Source organism: Physella acuta, unplaced genomic scaffold (assembly GCF_028476545.2).
Source record: "Physella acuta isolate Inbredline_101_S28 unplaced genomic scaffold, ASM2847654v3 ptg000168l, whole genome shotgun sequence".
Classification (NCBI taxonomy): Eukaryota; Metazoa; Mollusca; class Gastropoda; family Physidae; genus Physella; species Physella acuta.
The window spans coordinates 260,899-282,032 of record NW_026731687.1 but is presented as its reverse complement, the minus strand read 5'-3'; the positions used below and the strand labels follow the sequence as shown (position 1 = coordinate 282,032).

Genomic DNA, 21,134 nt, shown 5'->3' with positions numbered 1-21,134 from the left:
CCCATTGTGTAATTAATCAACCCATTGTGTAATCAACCCATTGTCTAATCAACCCATTGTGTAATTAATCAACCCATTGTGTAATAAACCCATTGTGTAATCAACCCATTGTGTAATCAACCCATTGTGTAATCAACCCATTGTGTAATCAACCCATTGTGTAATTAATCAACCCATTGTGTAATTAATCAACCCATTGTGTAATCAACCCATTATGTAATCAACCCATTGTGTAATCAACCCATTGTGTAATCAACCCATTGTGTAATCAACCCATTGTGTAATCAACCCATTGTGTAATCAACCCATTGTGTAATCAATCCATTGTGTAATCAACCCATTATGTAATCAACCCATTGTGTAATCAACCCATTGTGTAATCAACCCATTATGTAACCAACCCATTGTGTAACCAACCCATTGTGTAATTAATCAACCCATTGTGTAATCAACCCATTGTGTAATCAATTCATTGTGTAATCAACCCATTGTGTAATCAACCCATTGTGTAATCAACCCATTGTGTAATCAACCCATTGTGTAATTAATCAACCCATTGTGTAATTAATCAACCCATTGTGTAATCAACCCATTATGTAATCAACCCATTGTGTAATCAACCCATTGTGTAATCAACCCATTGTGTAATCAACCCATTGTGTAATCAACCCATTGTGTAATCAATCCATTGTGTAATCAACCCATTATGTAATCAACCCATTGTGTAATCAACCCATTGTGTAATCAACCCATTATGTAACCAACCCATTGTGTAACCAACCCATTGTGTAATTAATCAACCCATTGTGTAATCAACCCATTGTGTAATCAACCCATTGTGTAATCAACCCATTGTGTAATCAACCCATTGTGTAATCAACCCATTATGTACAACCCATTATGTAATCAACCCATTGTGTAATCAACCCATTGTGTAATCAACCCATTGTGTAATTAATCAACCCATTGTGTAATCAACTAATTATGTAATCAACCCATTGTGTAATCAACCCATTGTGTAATCAACCCATTGTGTAATTAACCCATTGTGTAACCAACCCATTGTGTAACCAACCCATTATGTAGTCAACCCATTGTGTAATCAACCCATTATGTAATCAACCCATTGTGTAATCAACCCATTGTGTAATCAACCCATTGTGTAATTAACCCATTGTGTAACCAACCCATTGTGTAACCAACCCATTATGTAGTCAACCCATTGTGTAATCAACCCATTGTGTAATCAACCCATTGTGTGATCAATCCATTGTGTAATTAATCAACCCATTGTGTAATCAACCCATTGTGTAATCAACCCATTGTGTAATTAATCAACCCATTGTGTAATCAACCCATTGTGTAATCAACCCATTGTGTAATCAACCCATTGTGTAACCAACCTATTGTGTAACCAACCCATTATGTAATCAACCCATTGTGTAATCAACCCGTTGTGTAATAAACCCATTGTGTAATCAACCCATTGTGTATTTAATCAACCCATTGTGTAATCAACCCATTGTGTAATCAACCCATTGTGTAATAAACCCATTGTGTAATTAATCAATCCATTGTGTAATCAACCCATTATGTAATTAATCAACCCATTGTGTAATCAACCCATTGTGTAATTAATCAACCCATTGTGTAATCAACCCATTGTGTAATCAACCAATTGTGTAACCAACCCATTGTGTAATAAACCCATTGTGTAATTAATCAATCCATTGTGTAATCAACCCATTGTGTAATCAACCCATTGTGTAATCAACCCATTGTGTAATCAACCCATTGTGTAATTAATCAACCCATTGTGTAATCAACCCATTATGTAATTAATCAACCCATTGTGTAATCAACCCATTGTGTAATTAATCAACCCATTGTGTAATCAACCCATTGTGTAATCAACCAATTGTGTAACCAACCCATTGTGTAATAAACCCATTGTGTAATTAATCAATCCATTGTGTAATCAACCCATTGTGTAATCAACCCATTGTGTAATCAACCCATTGTGTAATCAACCCATTGTGTAATTAATCAACCCATTGTGTAATCAACCCATTGTGTAATTAATCAACCCATTGTGTAATCAACCCATTATGTAATTAATCAACCCATTGTGTAATCAACCCATTGTGTAACCAACCCATTGTGTAATCAACCCATTGTGTAATCAACCCATTGTGTAACCAACCCATTGTGTAATCAACCCATTGTGTAATCAACCCATTGTGTAATTAATCAACCCATTGTGTAATCAACCCATTGTGTAATCAACCCATTGTGTAATCAACCCATTGTGTAATCAACCCATTGTGTAATTAACCCATTGTGTAATCAACCCATTATGTAATCAACCCATTGTGTAATAAACCCATTGTGAATGAGGTTCGTTACTTGAACTTATCAAAACTTTAAAATGTTTTTTTTGGTGTCCCCGGCAGGTACAAAACACGTATCTCAATAGCATGTTACTGTATAGCGACTGTCATTAGTCACCAATGTAGTTTTGTATTTAATCTTCGTACAGTCATGGGTCCTTTGTTACTCGTGTTTTTCTATCATTGTACAGTGATATGTTCCATTTGTTACCAAAGTTTAAGGCATAGATCCCAAGGGTTACATAAAAAATCTCGCGCCCTTAACATACATTGGTATGACAGGGCGACACCAGATAACGAAACAAATTATATAAAAATTTGAATAACCTGTTCAAACCGAAGTTAATCCAAACCTTAATCCATACCTTAATCCACGACTACGGTTCAAACACGTGTCGTCTTGATGTCCATCGCCGTGAGTATCTCGTCATCAAGATGTTGCAGGAATGTCGTCTTGTCTAGATGGTCAAATGTCCCCTTCAGGGCAGACAACCGCCACAAGACGGACGATTTCAGCCGTGCTTCTCTCCCTTATCTCAGCCATTAGCTGCCTTAATGGGCATTGGAACATCGGATAACACCTAAAATAACTTGCCACAAATCTTAACGTTTCTCTTTAATGTCTACCTGACGCCATGTTGACAACGGGACTTATAAAATCTTTAAATCGTCGCTCCTTGCAGCAGCCTTTTATTTGGATTTTCTAACTCCACACCTAAGGTAACTTTTGAATATATACGTAAATAAACATACATATTTACTTATATATATATATATATATATATATATATATATATATATATATATATATATATATATATATATATATATATATATAACAATTGAGTTGAGTTAATATTTTAAAGTCAATACCTTTAGACATGTTCATTAAGTATCATTACACTCGAAGCATTGTATGTAAAGCGAATCAATATAGCTGTGGTGGTGAAATAAATAAAAATCCGCACCCTTTTGGTAGTCGGGACTGTAGTTTCATCAACTGAACCTCACCCCCCACCTTTCTTTAATTTTTTCCCCCCTTTTCTTTTTGACTATTTAAATAAGTCTTGTAGTTAGTCCTTTGACAGAATACTTATTTTGTACACTACAAGTTTTGCAGCGTTTTATTTTTATTTTTACCCCCACTGTTGACACGATAAGTGTTTACCTTAGCCACAGATATCGATACTTTAAGCTAAACCACATTGAAGGCAAATCGTAAGAAAATACAGGTCTAAAACTCAATTTCAATTTTTATTTACAGCCTGTATTCGGCAACCCCCCCCCCCCCTCCCCTCGTTAACTTGAATGTAACCACACAGATAGACTTAGATTAGCCTAATTTAGACTGAACAACCGATCTTCAGTTCTGTTTCTTGATCACAATCGTTGGATCCATCGTGCTTTTATTTATTTAAAATGTGATCATTAGGCCTCTATATGGTATTTTTACATGGACGTTGTAATAACAAGCTTTTATATGAGAATGCACTAAAAAGTAGTAAAATACATTATTTTCTTTAAATGTACACTAGATCTAGATCTACTATCTAAATAAATATTTTAAAAAGCGCGGGTCGCTTCTATTGAATTACTTTATTAAATAAAGTTATTCAATAGATAAATTATAGTTACCCACGCTTTTTTTTATTTATTTAAATAGTGGTGCATTATTATACAGAAAAAAAAATATTTTCTACTTTTTAATGCAAAAAGCGTGTTATTTAAATGTTTTTATGCATTTTTCAATACTTTAAACATGTCCATGATAAAAACTATTGAACACTAAATGAACACACGCGTCTTTTAACGCGTACATTTAATACTTCAAAGAAAACTAATTAATTATTAAAAGATTAATTAGCGGCTGATTAAAGCTAATGTATTATCACATTTCATTGCCATCTGACCTTGATGAAAGTACTCGTTTGAAAGGAATCGGTCCGCTAAAGATGGTCGAAATTTCCCTCGTCCGTTTCGATCAATGACGAATCACTAAGCACGACAGATAAAGCAAGTTAAATAAAAGCTTGTAAAAATGACTAACTATATATCATTATAATAATAACAAAATTGTACATAATTGCAGCTGCAGAAATTTAAACCATGGGGACGGGGCAACTATTCCGCTTGGTGTCACTAGCATGCATGGTCGCCAGCGTACTTACCCAGAGCCTGATGAGTGGGTACCAATACCAGCCATCGCCGTACCCGTCATCGACGTACCAGCCGTCGCCGTACCCACCATCTACGTACCCATCAGCACCGTACCAGCAGCCGCCATATCAACCTTCACCGTACCAGCCACCGTCATACCCAGCTGTTCCGTACCAGGATATGCCGTACCAACCTTCACCGTACCAACCTTCACCGTACCAGCCCTCACCGTATCAACCCTCACCGTACCAGCAATCACCGTACCAAGATGCGGCATATATGCAAAACCAGCCCAACTACCCCACCCCGTACAACCCCGACCCATACCAGCAGAATTACCCGTACCAAAACCAGCCCTACCAAACTTACCCAGAACAATACCCCAGCCAGTACCCCGCTCCCACCCCCGAGTACAAGCCGTACAGTACTGATTACAAACCAGCCCCCACCCCCTACACCCAGTACCCCGCCCCCACCCCCGCAGCAAGTGAGGACGACACGTACCCAAAATATGGGGGCAGCGGCTACTACTACCAGTACCAGCCCCCCACAACCCCCACAGCCCCCACATACAAAACAAGGAAGTATCTACCCCCACCTCAGAAATACACCCCTCCGTCTCCTCCCACAACATACACACCACCAAGTTACACCCCTCCCACAACATACACACCACCAAGTTACACCCCTCCATCTCCTCCTACAACTTATACACCACCAAGCTACACCCCTAAGGCCAGCCCTACCCCCACCTCTTCATACAATCCTCCAAGCTACACTCCAACCCCCTCATACACACCTCCCTCTAGCTACCTTTCCCAATACAACCCAGCTCCAACCCCCTCATACACCCCTCCAAGCTACCCTTCCCAATACACCCCACCCTCTACTCCTGAGTACACACCCCCAAGTTACCCTTCCCAATACAACCCAGCTCCAACCCCCTCATACACACCTACATCTAGCTATACTCCAACATACAACCCAACTCCAACCCCTTCATACACACCCCCAAGTTACCCTTCCCAATACAACCCAGCTCCAACCCCCTCATACACACCTACATCTAGCTATACTCCAACATACAACCCAACTCCAACCCCTTCATACACACCCCCAAGCTACCCTTCCCAATACACCCCACCCTCTACTCCTGAGTACACACCCCCAAGTTACCCTTCCCAATACACCCCACCCTCTACTCCTGAGTACACACCCCCAAGTTACCCTTCCCAATACACCCCACCCTCTACTCCTGAGTACACACCCCCAAGTTACCCTTCCCAATACAACCCACCTCCAACCCCCTCATACACCCCTCCAAGCTACCCTTCCCAATACACCCCACCCTCTACCCCTGAGTACAACCCATCTCAAAGTTACACCCCCCAGAATAGCCCATACACCCCCCAGTATAGCCCCTATACTCCCCAGTATAGCCCATACACCCCTAGTCAATACCCTGACGCCAGCAGTTATCCATCAGAGTCAAGCTACCCTTCTAGTAAAGGTAAATTATTTGGTCGTCTAGAGCAGGGGTCTCCAAACTTTTCAGTCCGAGGGACGCATTAACTATCAAATTTCAGTTCGGGGGCCAGTTTCTTCCGGGCATGTCTTTGATTTTTCTGGGCAAAGTTCCTCAGCCATCACCAACATACGTTTTTTTCCGTGGACAAAAAGATCTCCGCGGGCCGGATGAGAGAACCTCGCGGGCCGCATCCTGCCCGCGGGCCGTAGTTTGGAGACCCCTGGTCTAGAGCTTTGGTTTCACACATACACACTTACAAACACGTACACTCACCCGTACACACATGTGCACACACATACGCACAAGTACACACCTCTAGCACACCTATGTATCTGAGCTCATGTATAATGACTATCAAATCAAGCCAAAAACTAGTTAAACACAATGGCTTTGTGTTCTGTAAAGTGCCGTCCTGTTGATCAAATCAATCTAATTCGTTCTCAGGCGCCCAGTTCTGACGTGTACCTGACTCTTGTCTCACCCCAAGTTCAAGCCATCTACATCACGCCCCACCTACATCACGCCCCACCTACATCACGCCCCACCTACATCACGCCCCACCTACATCACGCCCCATCTACATCACGCCCCATCTATATCACGCCCCATCTACATCACGCCCCATCTACATCACGCCCCATCTACATCACGCCCCATCTACATCACGCCCCATCTACATCACGCCCAATCTACACCCCACACAATTTACACCCCGCAAGATCTACACCCCACTTCACCTACACCCCACAAAATCTACACCCCAACACATCTACACCCCACCCCACCACATCTACACCCCACCACACCACATCTACACCCCACCCCACCACATCTACACCCCACCCCACCACATCTACACCCCACCACACCTACACCTACACCCCACCCCACCACATCTACACCCTCACCAAATCTTCACTCCACTCCACTCCACCCCACCACACCTACATCCCCATCTTATCTTTTAAATTTCAACACAAGGTTGTATATAAATGAATCAGCTAGTTACCGCTTCTAGACGTGGCCTAGCCAATTGTTGCTCAGCTAGTTACCGCTTCTATACGTGGCCTAGCCAATTGTTGCTCAGCTAGTTACCGCTTCTAGACGTGGCCTAGCCAATTGTTGCTCAGCTAGTTACCGCTTCTAGACGTGGCCTAGCCAATTGTTGCTCAGCTAGTTACCGCTTCTAGACGTGGCCTAGCGAATTGTTGCTCAGCTAGTTACCGCTTCTAGACGTGGCCTAGCCAATTGTTGCTCAGCTAGTTACCGCTTCTAGACGTGGCCTAGCGAATTGTTACTCAGCTAGTTACCGCTTCTAGACGTGGCCTAGCGAATTGTTGCTCAGCTAGTTACCGCTTCTAGACGTGGCCTAGCCAATTGTTACACTCACCCTTATACCACTTGTCCCCAGTGTGTGACCTTTCTCCGGCCAGTGACCCGAGTCAGTTCATGTCCGGCAACAATTTGATGTACTGTCCAGCCGGCCTGGTCTACGTCCACTCCAAGTGTGCTTGTGACTACAGAAAGTAAGTTGTCGGTACGGGGGGGGGGGGGGGGGGGGAGATTGTGGAAAGGTTTGAGGTTAAAATGGTAAGTTGTAAAAGTGGTGGCGGTTGTGCAGGGGTGAAAATGTAGTGCGGTGAAAATGTAGTGGACAGAATTAACTGCAGGTCAATTTAATTATTTAAATGGGGGTTGAGACTTAAGTCTGGGTTAAACGTTGAGGGTCAGAATACCACAGAAGAGATAGTGTGTCCTAAACCCTAAATGAAAACATAAAATTAATTTACAGGCGATTGAGAAGCGTTGAGTTAGACCGATAAAGTTCAAGGTCTTTTATTTTAAAACACAGTGTCTCAGTGTGATTACACTACAGGAATTTACAATCAGAAATGTTTCATTAATTAATTGTACTACTCATTAATTACAACTGACTGTTTGAAAACATTTCCCCAGGAAAAAGTAAGAAGAAAACGGTGGCTGACTACCAACTTTAACAGCGAGACGGCAGATATTTGTGGAAAGTTATCAGTTTTGCACCTTTTGTAAATGCAAAATAAAAAAAAATATTAAAAGAGTTCTGTGTAGCTTCATATGGTTATTAATTAAATAAAATTGATAATTTATTAAATTTAATATTTATATAGTTAAATTAGTAACAAATGGGAATCTATAAGATACGATATAATTAATGTTTGATTGATTACAGTAAAGACATAATTAATTTACTTGTAATAAAACACGTGTTTTTGCAAAAAAAGTGTTTTTTAAAAAGAAGTGAGAATGTGTCTGACAGGTTCAAAGGTCACAGGTCAGTGTTTAATGTTATCAAACAAACAACCACGAGGAGAGCCGTGAATCAAGGAAAATAATCCCGTTAACAACAGCTTCATAACATAATTCATAGTTTGATTGGTAGATCACATAAAGATGTTTTTGATGTTATCAAGTTACAAGCTTTTTTTTAAATATTAGGAATTACTCAGCTATATGATTCTTCAACCCCCCCCCCCCCCCACACACACACAGAAACACATACAAAAATAACTGTTTATGTGAGGTTGCCTGTCTTACATAACCTACTTTTATTTTTAACGGCTAATTATACAGCTGCTGGATCAATGACGAGCTTTAGTTTTGCTCGGATTCAGAGGCGTTGCGAGGCGGGGGGCGGGGGTGCGGACCGCACCGGGCGACACCAAAATGACGAAAACCTGCTAGCTATAGAGAAAACCATGAAATGTCGCTTTGTTCCACTTAAGTTAAAAGAATGTGTTCACAAATCACGCGACTTGGAAAAATAGGAGGGGGGGGGGGTTGACACCAATTGTTAATAAATATATATAAAGCCTATAATTTTTTTTAAATTTGGTGTGTATGTGTGTGTGTGTGTGGGGGGGGGGGGGGAAAGGTGGACACCATGAGGTGCCGCACCGGGTGACACCCAACCTAGCGACGCCACTGCTCGGATTGTGAACGTCTGACATTAGCAATGTTTTAAACATAGGATCAGTCTGTCAAGGGGCGTAATCTATTACCATACCACGAAAACAAACGTAATTCATGATAGATTGCAAATTTTTGACGTCATCGTAATTTATTTTTAATATAAAATAAATTAGCTCTATGTTTACGAAACAATCTGATTTCACTTAAAATCAAACGACCGATAAGCGAACCAAATATTCCAGGTAAGTTAATCTGATTTACACAAGGGATTAACTCCTGACGGCCTATGTTGGCCCACGGCCACGAACCGTTAGACCCATGTTGGCCCCAGGCCGTTAGGTAGAAATTGTTTTTACGGTATTTTGGCAGTGTTTGTTACGATGAGACGATACAGGGCACACATTTCAGCAACATGCCTGGAGGGGGGGGGGGGGGTGAATGTCGAGTTTTTTTTTTTTACTGGGATTTTTGTTCAGACTTGAATATTTGTCTGTTTATATAAATCATTTTAGAATTTTAAAGTCAATTAATGCACTCATATTTAGCGAGTTCTTCCCAAAAATAAAAAAAAAACATATTCAATAACTCTTCAACAATCATTTAAAATATGTAACTAGTAAACATCTTAACTATCTATTAAAATGACCAGTGCAGGACCTAGCCGTTACCGCATGCAATAGAATATTGCTAGATGTTTATCCAGAGCTAATTAAAATCCCCGATTTCCTTTTAACACTATAACCAATTCTGTTTTTTAAGTAAATTGAATACTAGAACTATTTTAGCACCAAGGCAAGATAAATAGCAGTTTTGAATCATTCATGTTTGACAAAGTTTCAATAAATTTATCTGGACACATTCAATCGTGATGTTGTCGAGCCACCTCTTAATCTATTTTTTCACCACTTATTATAATATAGGAATAATTTTTGTAGCCAAAATCAACCAACATTTAACATTAATCATAATGAAAAATATGCGGGATTTAGCTAAAAGGTAGAAATCGACATCTAAATAGAAAAAAGCGATCATTTAAAAAGTTTGACACTGGCATAGAATACATAAATCCACACATCCGGTTTCGTTTTAGATGCCGCAAGTCCTAAACACTGAACACAGTCGTCTATAAATAAACATAACTGCGTCAATGTTTCGAATAAAAACCCCACTAAATTGTGTCTTGGCTGGTACACAAAGCGACTTAACATTAGAGCACTGTTTCATAATCTGGGTTCGATTGAACCCCATGGGTTCGGTGTCAGTCTCAGGGTTTCGGCGGAGGTCAAGACATACACACGACTCTTACGATAGGGTTTTGTCTGTGTGAGGATAGAGGGGTTCGGTGAATGTGCATGAAAAATTGGTGGGGTTCGGTACCTTCAAAAATATTAAGAACCACATCATTAGAGGAGTTTAAATAAATAACTCTAGCTTTCAATACATTGAATAACTCTATGATTGAGGGTTATGTCCAAGCATGTCAAGTAGCAGGTTCGAGTCCGAATCAGGGGTAAGCGTGGTCGAATCGGTTAAGCTCATGGTTGCTATAACAAAAAGTCTCGAGTTCGAACCCTCGGACAGATGAGACTCGTTAGCTTGGGACAGCCACTCTTCTAGGAGAGACAACTCCAAAATCAAACAACTGCTGCCTTATGGTTTGTTCTTCGTTGGCAAATCCAAAAAGTTGATAGTATACTTAATTGTGTTGGAGGGGATCCCTTCCAACACTAAAATTAAGAACGAAGAAGATAAAAAAGATACAACAAATAAAATGTTCACCATATTTTCGTTTTTAAAAACAGGTTTTTATTAAAATAAAAATAAAAGAAACAGATTCATAAAACCAGTTTTTGGATAAACAAGAAACCAGATTAACCATATCACGAGATCACGAATTAAGAACGCCAAAGTAATCCTTGATGATTTGATTTCATAAGTTACCTCCCTTACAAAATTAAATCTTTATCGCCCAAATCTCACTCCGTGACCCTGAGTGATGCTTGAATATTTAATCTGTCTGATCCCGGGAGGGGGGGGGGGGTGGCCCGCAGCATATGGCGTCTTTACATCCTGTAATTATGCAAATTTTGTTCTATGTAAAATCATCCACCGTTTTGTGCTAATTTTAAATGCTCACCTGTCGAAAGAAATACACGTCGGCTGATAGAGTTCGATAAAATACATTACAATACGATTTAAGGATTGGTAGAACAAAATTAATGTTTTCAAGTCAATTAATCAGTTAATTACATCAAAAGTGTTTTTGTAATAGATTTCTGATTAGGAAAGAAGTTGACAAAAAGCTCATTGGTCCTTGGTAAAAATCTATGTTTTTTTCCTCAGCGATAATGGTGTTTTTTTTTTCAAAATACAATGGGTGTTTTTTTTTTTTGCATGAAGGTGTGTTTTTTTCTAGAAAAGTTTTGTTGATTGCTATCAGTGCGGGTTGTTTTTATTATATTTTTTTATTATGGGGTGTTTACCTAGATGAAAGTGAGTTGAAAATATTGTTGAGGCTAGAAAGATGCATTGAGAAATGATTGAGTGATTAAAAAATGGTCTTAAAATGAACACAGCAACAACAGCAATAATAAATAAAATAAAAAAAAAACAACAATCAACAAGTTATTTTTAAAAATATTTAAGTTTAACGTATTCATGAAAGTTTCCAGTCAATTTATAATCCCTTATCTGAAACTACTTAGGCCTAAACTTATTTTAATGTTTTTAAGATATAGTTGGGTTGTATTTGTCAATTGATGATTTTGTCTCATCAGTACCTAGAATATTTGGGGTAAATTCAAGGGCATATAGACATTTAGTTTTAGAAATAAACATTGTTAAAACAATCACAGAAATGATCTAGTGTTGTTACCAGTCGGACGGGAATTGGGAAGCCAAGAATGTTGGTGAAAACTGGTGCAAGTTCTACACCAATGTATGTAACTATAGTAAGGTATGTATGTCAGGTATTTAAAAGCTATTCTAAGAAATTGGGAAGAAGCTGGATTTGTAATCTAGATGTACGGGATAGTTTCAGGACATGTGGGATATTATGGGATTGTGCTGTCTTATCGTGTGGGTGTGTGTGTGGGTGTGGGGGGGGGGGGGGTAGACAACAGGCGTTTTATTCATGAGCTGATTGTTATCGTTTAGGCTGCATCGTGCACTGATTGGTTGTTCGATTGATTGTTCGATTGATTGTGTGATTGATTGTGTGATTGATTGTGTGATTGAAAATAAAAATAAATAAACGGCATCTGTGTCTACATTGGTCATAGATTAGGGAAGAAGAAAAGTATAAAAAGACGAAGTTCAGCCTGGCAAGTCAAAGTCTTAGTACAGCAGATCTGTAGACAAGGTTGGTACAGCCTGTAGTGATAGACTTGGTTTAAGTGTGGTACACAGCGGTGACTAGTTGGTGGAGGAACTTAGTTGTATCTTCTCAAGATGTGATAGACTTGGTTTAAGTGTGGTACACAGCGGTGACTAGTTGGTGTAGGAACTTAGTTGTATCTTCTCAAGATGTGATAGACTTGGTTTAAGTGTGGTACACAGCGGTGACTAGTTGGTGGAGGAACTTAGTTGTATCTTCTCAAGATAATTTGTTAATGAAAAATATTATAATTTTTTACACTTTATAGTCAGTTGGACTTAGGCGATTTTTGTTTTTACAGTTTTCAGTCGCTAGCAATAGTTCTTGATTTTGTAATGTCTTATTTTATTTGCTACGTTTTGGACCTAGTGCAAAAGTTCGTTACCTTAATTTCCCAGTTCAAATTTTGCGGATTTGTTCTATTACCAGAACTTGTACAAGTGACCTGATTTCTTTTAACACAGAACTAGTTAGACATCTAGTGGTGACATCTGAGCACAATATCGGGACCACTGGTGACATTTGTGGATTAGCTAGACCACTGGTGACATTTGTGGATTAGCTAGACCACTGGTGACATTTGTGGATTAGCTAGACCACTGGTGACATTTGTGGATTAGCTAGACCACTGGTGACATTTATGGATTAGCTAGACCACTGGTGACATTTGTGGATTAGCTAGACCACTGGTGACATTTGTGGATTAGCTAGACCACTGGTGACATTTGTGGATTAGCTAGACCACTGGTGACATTTGTGGGTTAGCTAGACCACTGGTGACATTTGTGGATTAGCTAGACCACTGGTGACATTCGTGGATTAGCTAGACCACTGGTGACATTTGTGGGATCACTGGTGACATTTGTGGATTAGCTAGACCACTGGTGACATTCGTGGATTAGCTAGACCACTGGTGACATTTGTGGATTAGCTAGACCACTGGTGACATTTGTGGATTAGCTAGACCACTGGTGACATTTGTGGATTAGCTAGACCACAGTTGACATTTGTGGGTTAGCTAGACCACTGGTGACATTTGTGGGACAATTGGTGACATTTGTGGATTAGCTAGACCACTGGTGACATTCGTGGATTAGCTAGACCACTAGTGACATTTGTGGATTAGCTAGACCAAAGGTGACATTTGTGGATTAGCTATACCACAGGTGATATTGGACAAAATGATCTTACCTTAAACACTCGGCAAAAAACATGTCTAAATGAACATATAACATTCTATGATAATGTGGAACAGCGTAGTCGGATGGTAAAACATGCGACTGCTAGACGTGCGACTGCTAGACGGAAAGTCTCGAGTTCGAATCATGTTAGTGTCAGTTCCTGAGTTCGCCCAGCTCCGATGGGTATCTGGCTCAAGTTAGGGAAAGTAAAGGCAACGTAACACATTATCCCTTCAGGTTCGGTAGAGTACTTTGATGAACTCGCGATCCTGTTACTTATGCAAGAAGTAAACAAAATACAAAATGTTCTTGCTTATTAATTTTTTTTCGCTATTTGCTAGGACGCCAGCAAGATAAAAATGGCTTTTTCAAGCATCGTCGTAGCTTTGGCTGTCTGCTGTCTCACGCATGCGCAGTACTCTAGTCCGTCCTCAAGTGCCAACAACCAGCAGTACCTTAATGGCATCTACTTCGATCCCAACCCATCTTCATCGTACAACAGCCAGCCAAGTCAGCCAACCTACCCCAGTCAACCAACCTACCCCAGTCAACCAACCTACCCCAGTCAACCAACCTACCCCAGTCAACCAACCTACCCCAGTCAACCAACCTACCCCAGTCAACCAACCTACCCCAGTCAACCAACATATCAGGTTTCCCCAAGTCAACCGACCTACCCAACCTACCCCAGTCAACCTAGCTCCCCCAGTCAACCAACCTACCCCAGTCAACCAACCTACCCAACTTATCCCATTCAACCAAGTTCCCCAACCTACCCTAGTCAGCCAACCTACCCAAGTCAACAAACCTACCCCAGCCAACCTAGTCCCCCAACCTACCCCAATCAACCAACCTACCCAACTTACCCCAGTCAACCTAGCTCCCCAACCTACACCAGTCAACCAACCAACCCAACCTACCCCAGTCAACCAACCTACCCAACCTACCCCAGTCAACCTAGCTCTCCAACCTACCCCAATCAACCAACCTACCCAACGTACCCCAGTCAACCTAGCTCCCCCAGTCAACCAACCTACCCAACCTATCCCAGTCGACCAAACTACCCAACCTTTCCCAGTCAACCAAACTACCCAACCTACCCCAGTCAACCTAGCTCTCCAACCTACCCCAGTCAACCAACCTACCCAACCTACGCCAGTCAACCAACCTACCCAACCTACCCAACCTACCCCAGTCAACCTAGCTCCCCCAGCCAACCAACCTACCCAACCTACCCCAGTCAACCAACCTACCCAACCTACCCAAGTCAGCCAACCTACCCAAGTCAGCCAACCTACCCAACCTACCCCAGTCAACCTAGCTCCCCCAGTCAACCAACCTACCCAACCTACCCAAGTCAGCCAACCTACCCAACCTACCCCAGTCAACCTAGCTCCCCAACCTACCCAAGTCAACCTAGCTCCCCCAGTCAACCAACCTACCCAACCTACCCAAGTCAGCCAACCTACCCAAGTCAGCCAACCTACCCAACCTACCCCAGTCAACCTAGCTCCCCAACCTACCCAAGTCAACCTAGCTCCCCCAGTCAGCCAACCTATCCACTTCAGCCAGCCTACCCAACCTATTCTAATAATCAACCCTCAAGTATCAACCAAAACCCAACCTACCCAACCTACCCAACCTATTCTAATAACCAACCCTCAAGTATCAACCAAAACCCAACCTACCCAACCTATTCTAATAACCAACCCTCAAGTATCAACCAAAACCCAACCTACCCAACCTACCCAACCTATTCTAATAACCAACCCTCAAGTATCAACCAAAACCCAACCTACCCAACCTACCCAACCTATTCTAATAACCAACCCTCAAGTATCAACCAAAACCCAACCTATGACTACAAAACCCAAGGGGCCTACAGCGCCGGAGCATGTAAGTATCTTCTTTGTTGTCGCCTCTCATGTACACATCACCGTGTACTCACCGTCTTGTACACATTATCTTAGTGTACATATCACACGTATACAACATCTTACTGTTCACGTCATCATATACATACCATTTTACAAGTTTTTATTTAACTCAGTCTCTGCCGTCAGTTTAGATCGATACGCCCGAGCGAAATTTCGGGCACTTCTAACTGATAGATTCGGTCCATATTTGGTACGTGGGTCAAGACATGAAAACAATGCAACATGACATTAAACTTGACGTAATTGGTTGCCTCATTAATTTTTCATGAATCAATTAAAATGTTTACCAAATGATACTCACATGATACTCTCATGATACTACCATGATACTCTCATGATACTCCCGTGATACTCACATGATACTCCCATGATACCCGTATACATTTGCCCCCAGACACCTGCTCTAAGACCGACAACGGCAAGACCTACGCTGTCACCGGTGTGTGTTACGCCTACTTTGAGTGTGTGGATGGCGAGGCCCTCTACCGGCAATGTAACGACAACTACCGTTTCGTGGCGGGAAAATGTGTGCCTGACAAAACCTGCACCACAGGTAAAGGGGGGGGGGGGGTTAATCTACCTGGGTTCATCTTTCACAATGCAACCTAACTATTTAAATAGGTGATAGTATATGTCAACTAGATGGCAGTATATGTCAACTAGATAGCAGTATATGTCAACTAGATAGCAGTATATGTCAACTAGATGGCAGTATAAACCTATAATGTAACTAGCTTTATAGGCCTATATATAATTCACTAACGTCTGTGTTTTGCCAATGTTCAGGAATCGTCCGCTTATGTCAAAGTTGTGTCTATTCTTGCTATTCCTATATCTATGATGCAACTATACCCTGCTTGTGTGTGTTAACCGTCAAATGACTGTATAAAACGTTATACCTTGACTAAATGTCCTCCATCTTGTCCTAGCCGACTAAATGTCCTCCATCTTGTCCTAGCCGACTAAATGTCCTCCATCTTGTCCTAGCCGACTAAATGTCCTCCATCTTGTCCTAGCCTGCGGTGCTGACATGTACCCAAGTTCCAACAGTATCTACAAGTTTGTCCTGGGCGGCTATGAGATGTCATGTCCTGCCAAAACTTATTTCGATTACAAGATTTGTACCTGCCAACACTTATACCGTAAGCATCATCGCTTTAAGGATATATATATATATATATATATATATATATATATATATATATATATATATATATATATATATATATATATATATATATATATATATATGTATATATATATATATATATATATATATATATATATATATATATATATATATATATATATAAAATGATATATATAAATTATATATATATATATATATATATATATATATATATATATATATATATATATAATGATATATATAAATTATATATATATATATATATATATATATATATATATATATATATATATATATATATATAATGATATATATAAATTATATATATAAATTATATATATATATATATATATATATATATATATATATATATATATATATATATATATATATATAATGATATATATAATGATATATATAAATTATATATATATATATATATATATATATATATATATATATATATATATATATATCCTTAATATTACACATATATATATATATATATATATATATATATATATATATATATATCCTTAATATTACATATATATATATATATATATATATATATATATATATATATATATATATATATATATATATATATATGTATATATATCTTTAAATTAAAATATCAGGCAACCTTACTTAGACCTACAGTAGTTTGAGCCTGATTAAGGAGATTCTAGAACTATCAGCATAAATAGCCAAAGGCAGGTAACCACGACATTGAAAGCATTGGCTCACTGAATGAGCCGCACAGTTCTTGGAGTTGTCGGCCCTTTGTCAACATTGACAAAAACCCATCTTATCCCGGTTACGCTGTTGTAGAATGTTTGTACGGTTAACCCAATTGATAACCTGGAAACATTACCATACAATATTTTAGCCAGAAGCATGATGGTAAATTAGCTTGAAAAAAAAAATCACACTTAAGATGACCTACCTAGAAAGTCAAATTTCGTTTCACTAGAAGTAAGATTTTTATTTTTTCTCTCACCAGTGATGCCCCGTGCGACCATGTACACACCATAAGCCGTTGACCAGTGGACAGATTTTTCTGCAACTTTGTCTCTTTTTTAAGCTAATATTTAATCTTTAATCCAATAAATTAAACAACTTTTTATATACACTGAGATCGTGTTTATGTCTGTCATTTTTGAGTTTTTGTGAATTCCTTCCACTACGATGAACTGAGAATTGTTCGAGCACAACAGTACTAGCACACATTGTGGCAATGTAGTGACGGCTAGGCTAAGTATAGCACCACACAGCACCACATCTGAACATCATAGCACCACATAGCACCACATCTGAACATCATAACACCACATCTGAACATCATAGCACCACATCTGAACAACATAGCACCACATAGCACCACATCTGAACATCATAACACCACATCTGAACATCATAGCACCACATCTGAACAACATAGCACCACATAGCACCACATCTGAACAACATAGCACCACATCTGAACATCATAGCACCACATCTGAACAACATAGCACCACATCTGAACAACATAGCACCACATAGCACCACATCTGAACAACATAGCACCACATCTGAACATCGTAGCACCACATCTGAACAACATAGCACCACATCTGAACAACATAGCACCACATAGCACCACATCTGAACAACATAGCACCACATCTGAACAACATAGCATCACATCTGAACAACATAGCACCACATAGCACCACATCTGAACAACATAACACCACATCTGAACATCATAACACCACATCTGAACATCATAGCACTACATCTGAACATCATAGCACCACATAGCACCACATCTGAACAACATAGCACCACATCTGAACATCATAGCACTACATCTGAACATCATAGCACCACATAGCACCACATCTGAACAACATAGCACCACATCTGAACATCATAGCACCACATCTGAACATCATAGCACCACATCTGAACATCATAGCACCACATCTGAACATCATAGCACTACATCTGAACATCATAGCACCACATCTGAGCATCATAACACCACATCTGAACATCATAGCACCACATCTGAACAACATAGCACCACATCTGAACATCATAACACCACATCTGAACATCATAGCACCACATCTGAGCATCATAACATCACATCTGAACAACATAGCACCACATCTGAACAACATAGCACTACATCTGAACATCATAGCACTACATCTGAACATCATAGCACCACATAGCACCACATCTGAACAACATAGCACCACATCTGAACATCATAGCACCACATCTGAACATCATAACACCACATCTGAACAACATAGCACCACATCTGAACATCATAGCACTACATCTGAACATCATAGCACCACATCTGAGCATCATAACACCACATCTGAACATCATAGCACCACATCTAAACAACATAGCACCACATCTGAACATCATAACACCACATCTGAACATCATAGCACCACATCTGAGCATCATAACACCACATCTGAACAACATAGCACCACATCTGAACAACATAGCACCACATCTGAACATCATAGCACCACATCTGAACAACATAGCACTACATCTGAACATCATAGCACCACATCTGAACAACATAGCACCACATCTGAACATCATAGCACCACATCTGAACATCGTAGCACTACATCTGAACATCATAGCACCACATCTGAACAACATAGCACCACATCTGAACATCATAGCACCACATCTGAACATCATAGCACTACATCTGAACAACATAGCACCACATCTGAGCATCATAACACCACATCTGAACAACATAGCACTACATCTGAACAACATAGCACCACATCTGAACAACATAGCACCACATCTGAACATCATAGCACTACATCTGAGCATCATAACACCACATCTGAACATAATAGCACCACATCTGAACAACATAGCACCACATCTGAACATCATAGCACCACACAGCACCACATCATAGCACCGCATAAGTCCCTATACATCTCGCAGCCTACTCTGTGTGACTAGAAACTTTTAAAATGTCGACCTGAGAATCAAATAATTTTTTGGTGACCCAAACTTTAAAAGTAAAGATTGTCACCAAACTGACTCAGTTGACTGATTTCATGTGAAGTCTATTGAGTAAAGTAATTATAGACATGGTGGAAGTAGCTCAATTTAGACTTCACATTACTAGACTAATGAAGGCTAGGAGTTCTCAATTTTACTGTTTAGGTATGAAGTGTTTAAAGGAGTGTTTATTTGTGGGTAAAGGAATCTCTAGTGTGTGTGTGTGTGTGTGTGTGTGTGTGTGTGTGTGTGTGTGTGTGTGTGTGTGTGTGTGTGTGTGTGTGTGTGTGTGTGTGTGTGTGTGTGTGGATGAAGGAAAAAAACAACATCTGTTTCAAATACAAAGGCAAAGACTGGTGGGTCTTAACGTGGTTCGTTTATTTAGTTACGGCATTGTCTTACATAACAATCACACAGCGACATACACGCGCAATCACACATCATCACTCACACAAGCTCACGTATTCACACACAGTCATGTACTCATTTTTATTTCCATTATCACGGTTTAACAAATATATGAGAAATATATTTTTTTTAAGATGTTTACTATAGTTTTTATGGTTTCTGTGTTTGCCATTTCTGGTTTAAAAAATGAATGAATGGGGCGAGTGTACGTTTAGTCTGTAAATTACAAAAAAAAAGAGTCTAGAACTTTACAAAAGTGCTACAAAATGTGAAGTCTTTAAACAAGGAAATCAGCATGTTATTGGCAAGACAAGGATGTGCCTCAACCATTCACGATTCAGACAGTGACCCTTCCAGTTGAGTCGCTTCATTTAGGACGTCATCCTCATACACTGACTTCACTTCCGCTAAATCAGTTGGTTCAGCCGTTTGATTATGCTCCACTGTCTGCCCATTTCCTGACGTCACTTCCGCTAAAAAATAAGTTATATGGCAAACAAGAGAGGAGCAAATAAACGTATATAAAACCTTTATAAAACCTTTAAACATCTTTCTTTCTCTCTCACTCTCTCTTACTCTTTATATCACAATCTCTCTTGTATACTCCCCGCCTCCCCCACAGAAAACAACAGCAAGTTAGATATGCCCTCAGTTTCAAACACGCACACGCACACACATACACAAAACACACACACATAAAAACCCACATTGAGGTTTGAGTTATGTTCGGGTTTAGGTTCATGCTGAGGTTTGGGTCATGTTCGGGGTTAACGTGATGTTTAAGGTTTGGGTTAAGTTTAGGGTTAGTGTCAGGGCAAGATTTAAAGATTAACCTGAGGTTTGCAACGGTGTGTGATGATAATGGGGGGGGGGGGGGGGGGACGAGTAGGACTTTTGGTCATAAAACATGACGTCAATTATGTGGGTGACCGTCAGGTCAATCTTGTTCGATATTCTAGAACAGGGGTCTCCAAACTTTTCAGACCGAGGGCCGCATTGACTAT

The 21,134-nt window shown here is 39.8% G+C and overlaps 2 protein-coding genes across 4 annotated transcripts; both read left to right on the top strand.

Annotated features, from left to right (window-relative positions):
- Positions 1-3,063: 3,063 nt before the first annotated feature.
- On the top strand, positions 3,064-8,236 carry LOC131936125 (uncharacterized). Of its 3 annotated transcripts, none has more exons than XM_059293028.1 (5): positions 3,064-3,110; positions 4,480-5,325; positions 5,845-6,057; positions 7,487-7,601; positions 8,032-8,236. In XM_059293028.1, exons 2-5 carry the CDS (start codon positions 4,497-4,499, stop codon positions 8,039-8,041), a joined length of 1,167 nt encoding a protein of 388 aa, XP_059149011.1. In that variant the 5' UTR covers positions 3,064-3,110; positions 4,480-4,496; the 3' UTR covers positions 8,042-8,236. The 3 variants fall into 3 exon arrangements, with proteins under 3 accessions (XP_059149011.1, XP_059149010.1, XP_059149009.1); XM_059293027.1 differs by having other exon boundaries at positions 4,480-5,344; positions 5,399-6,057; XM_059293026.1 differs by having other exon boundaries at positions 4,480-6,057.
- Positions 8,237-10,657: 2,421 nt separating this feature from the next.
- Positions 10,658-17,807, top strand: LOC131936106 (adhesive plaque matrix protein; the record flags this gene model as incomplete). Its single annotated transcript, XM_059292981.1, has 7 exons — positions 10,658-10,679; positions 13,703-13,764; positions 13,923-14,074; positions 14,714-15,477; positions 15,913-16,071; positions 16,535-16,660; positions 17,675-17,807. Coding segments are annotated over 7 exons (1,317 nt in total), but the record flags the coding sequence as incomplete, so codon positions are not given.
- Between the last annotated feature and the right edge of the window lie 3,327 nt (positions 17,808-21,134).

Coding starts and splice junctions, on each gene's coding strand:
- LOC131936125 (XM_059293026.1), top strand. CDS start 4,497: ATGGGGACGGGGCAACTATTCCGCTTGGTGTCACTAGCATGCATGGTC. Junction 6,058..7,486: donor AAGCTACCCTTCTAGTAAAG/GTAAATTATTTG, acceptor ACTTGTCCCCAG/TGTGTGACCTTTCTCCGGCC.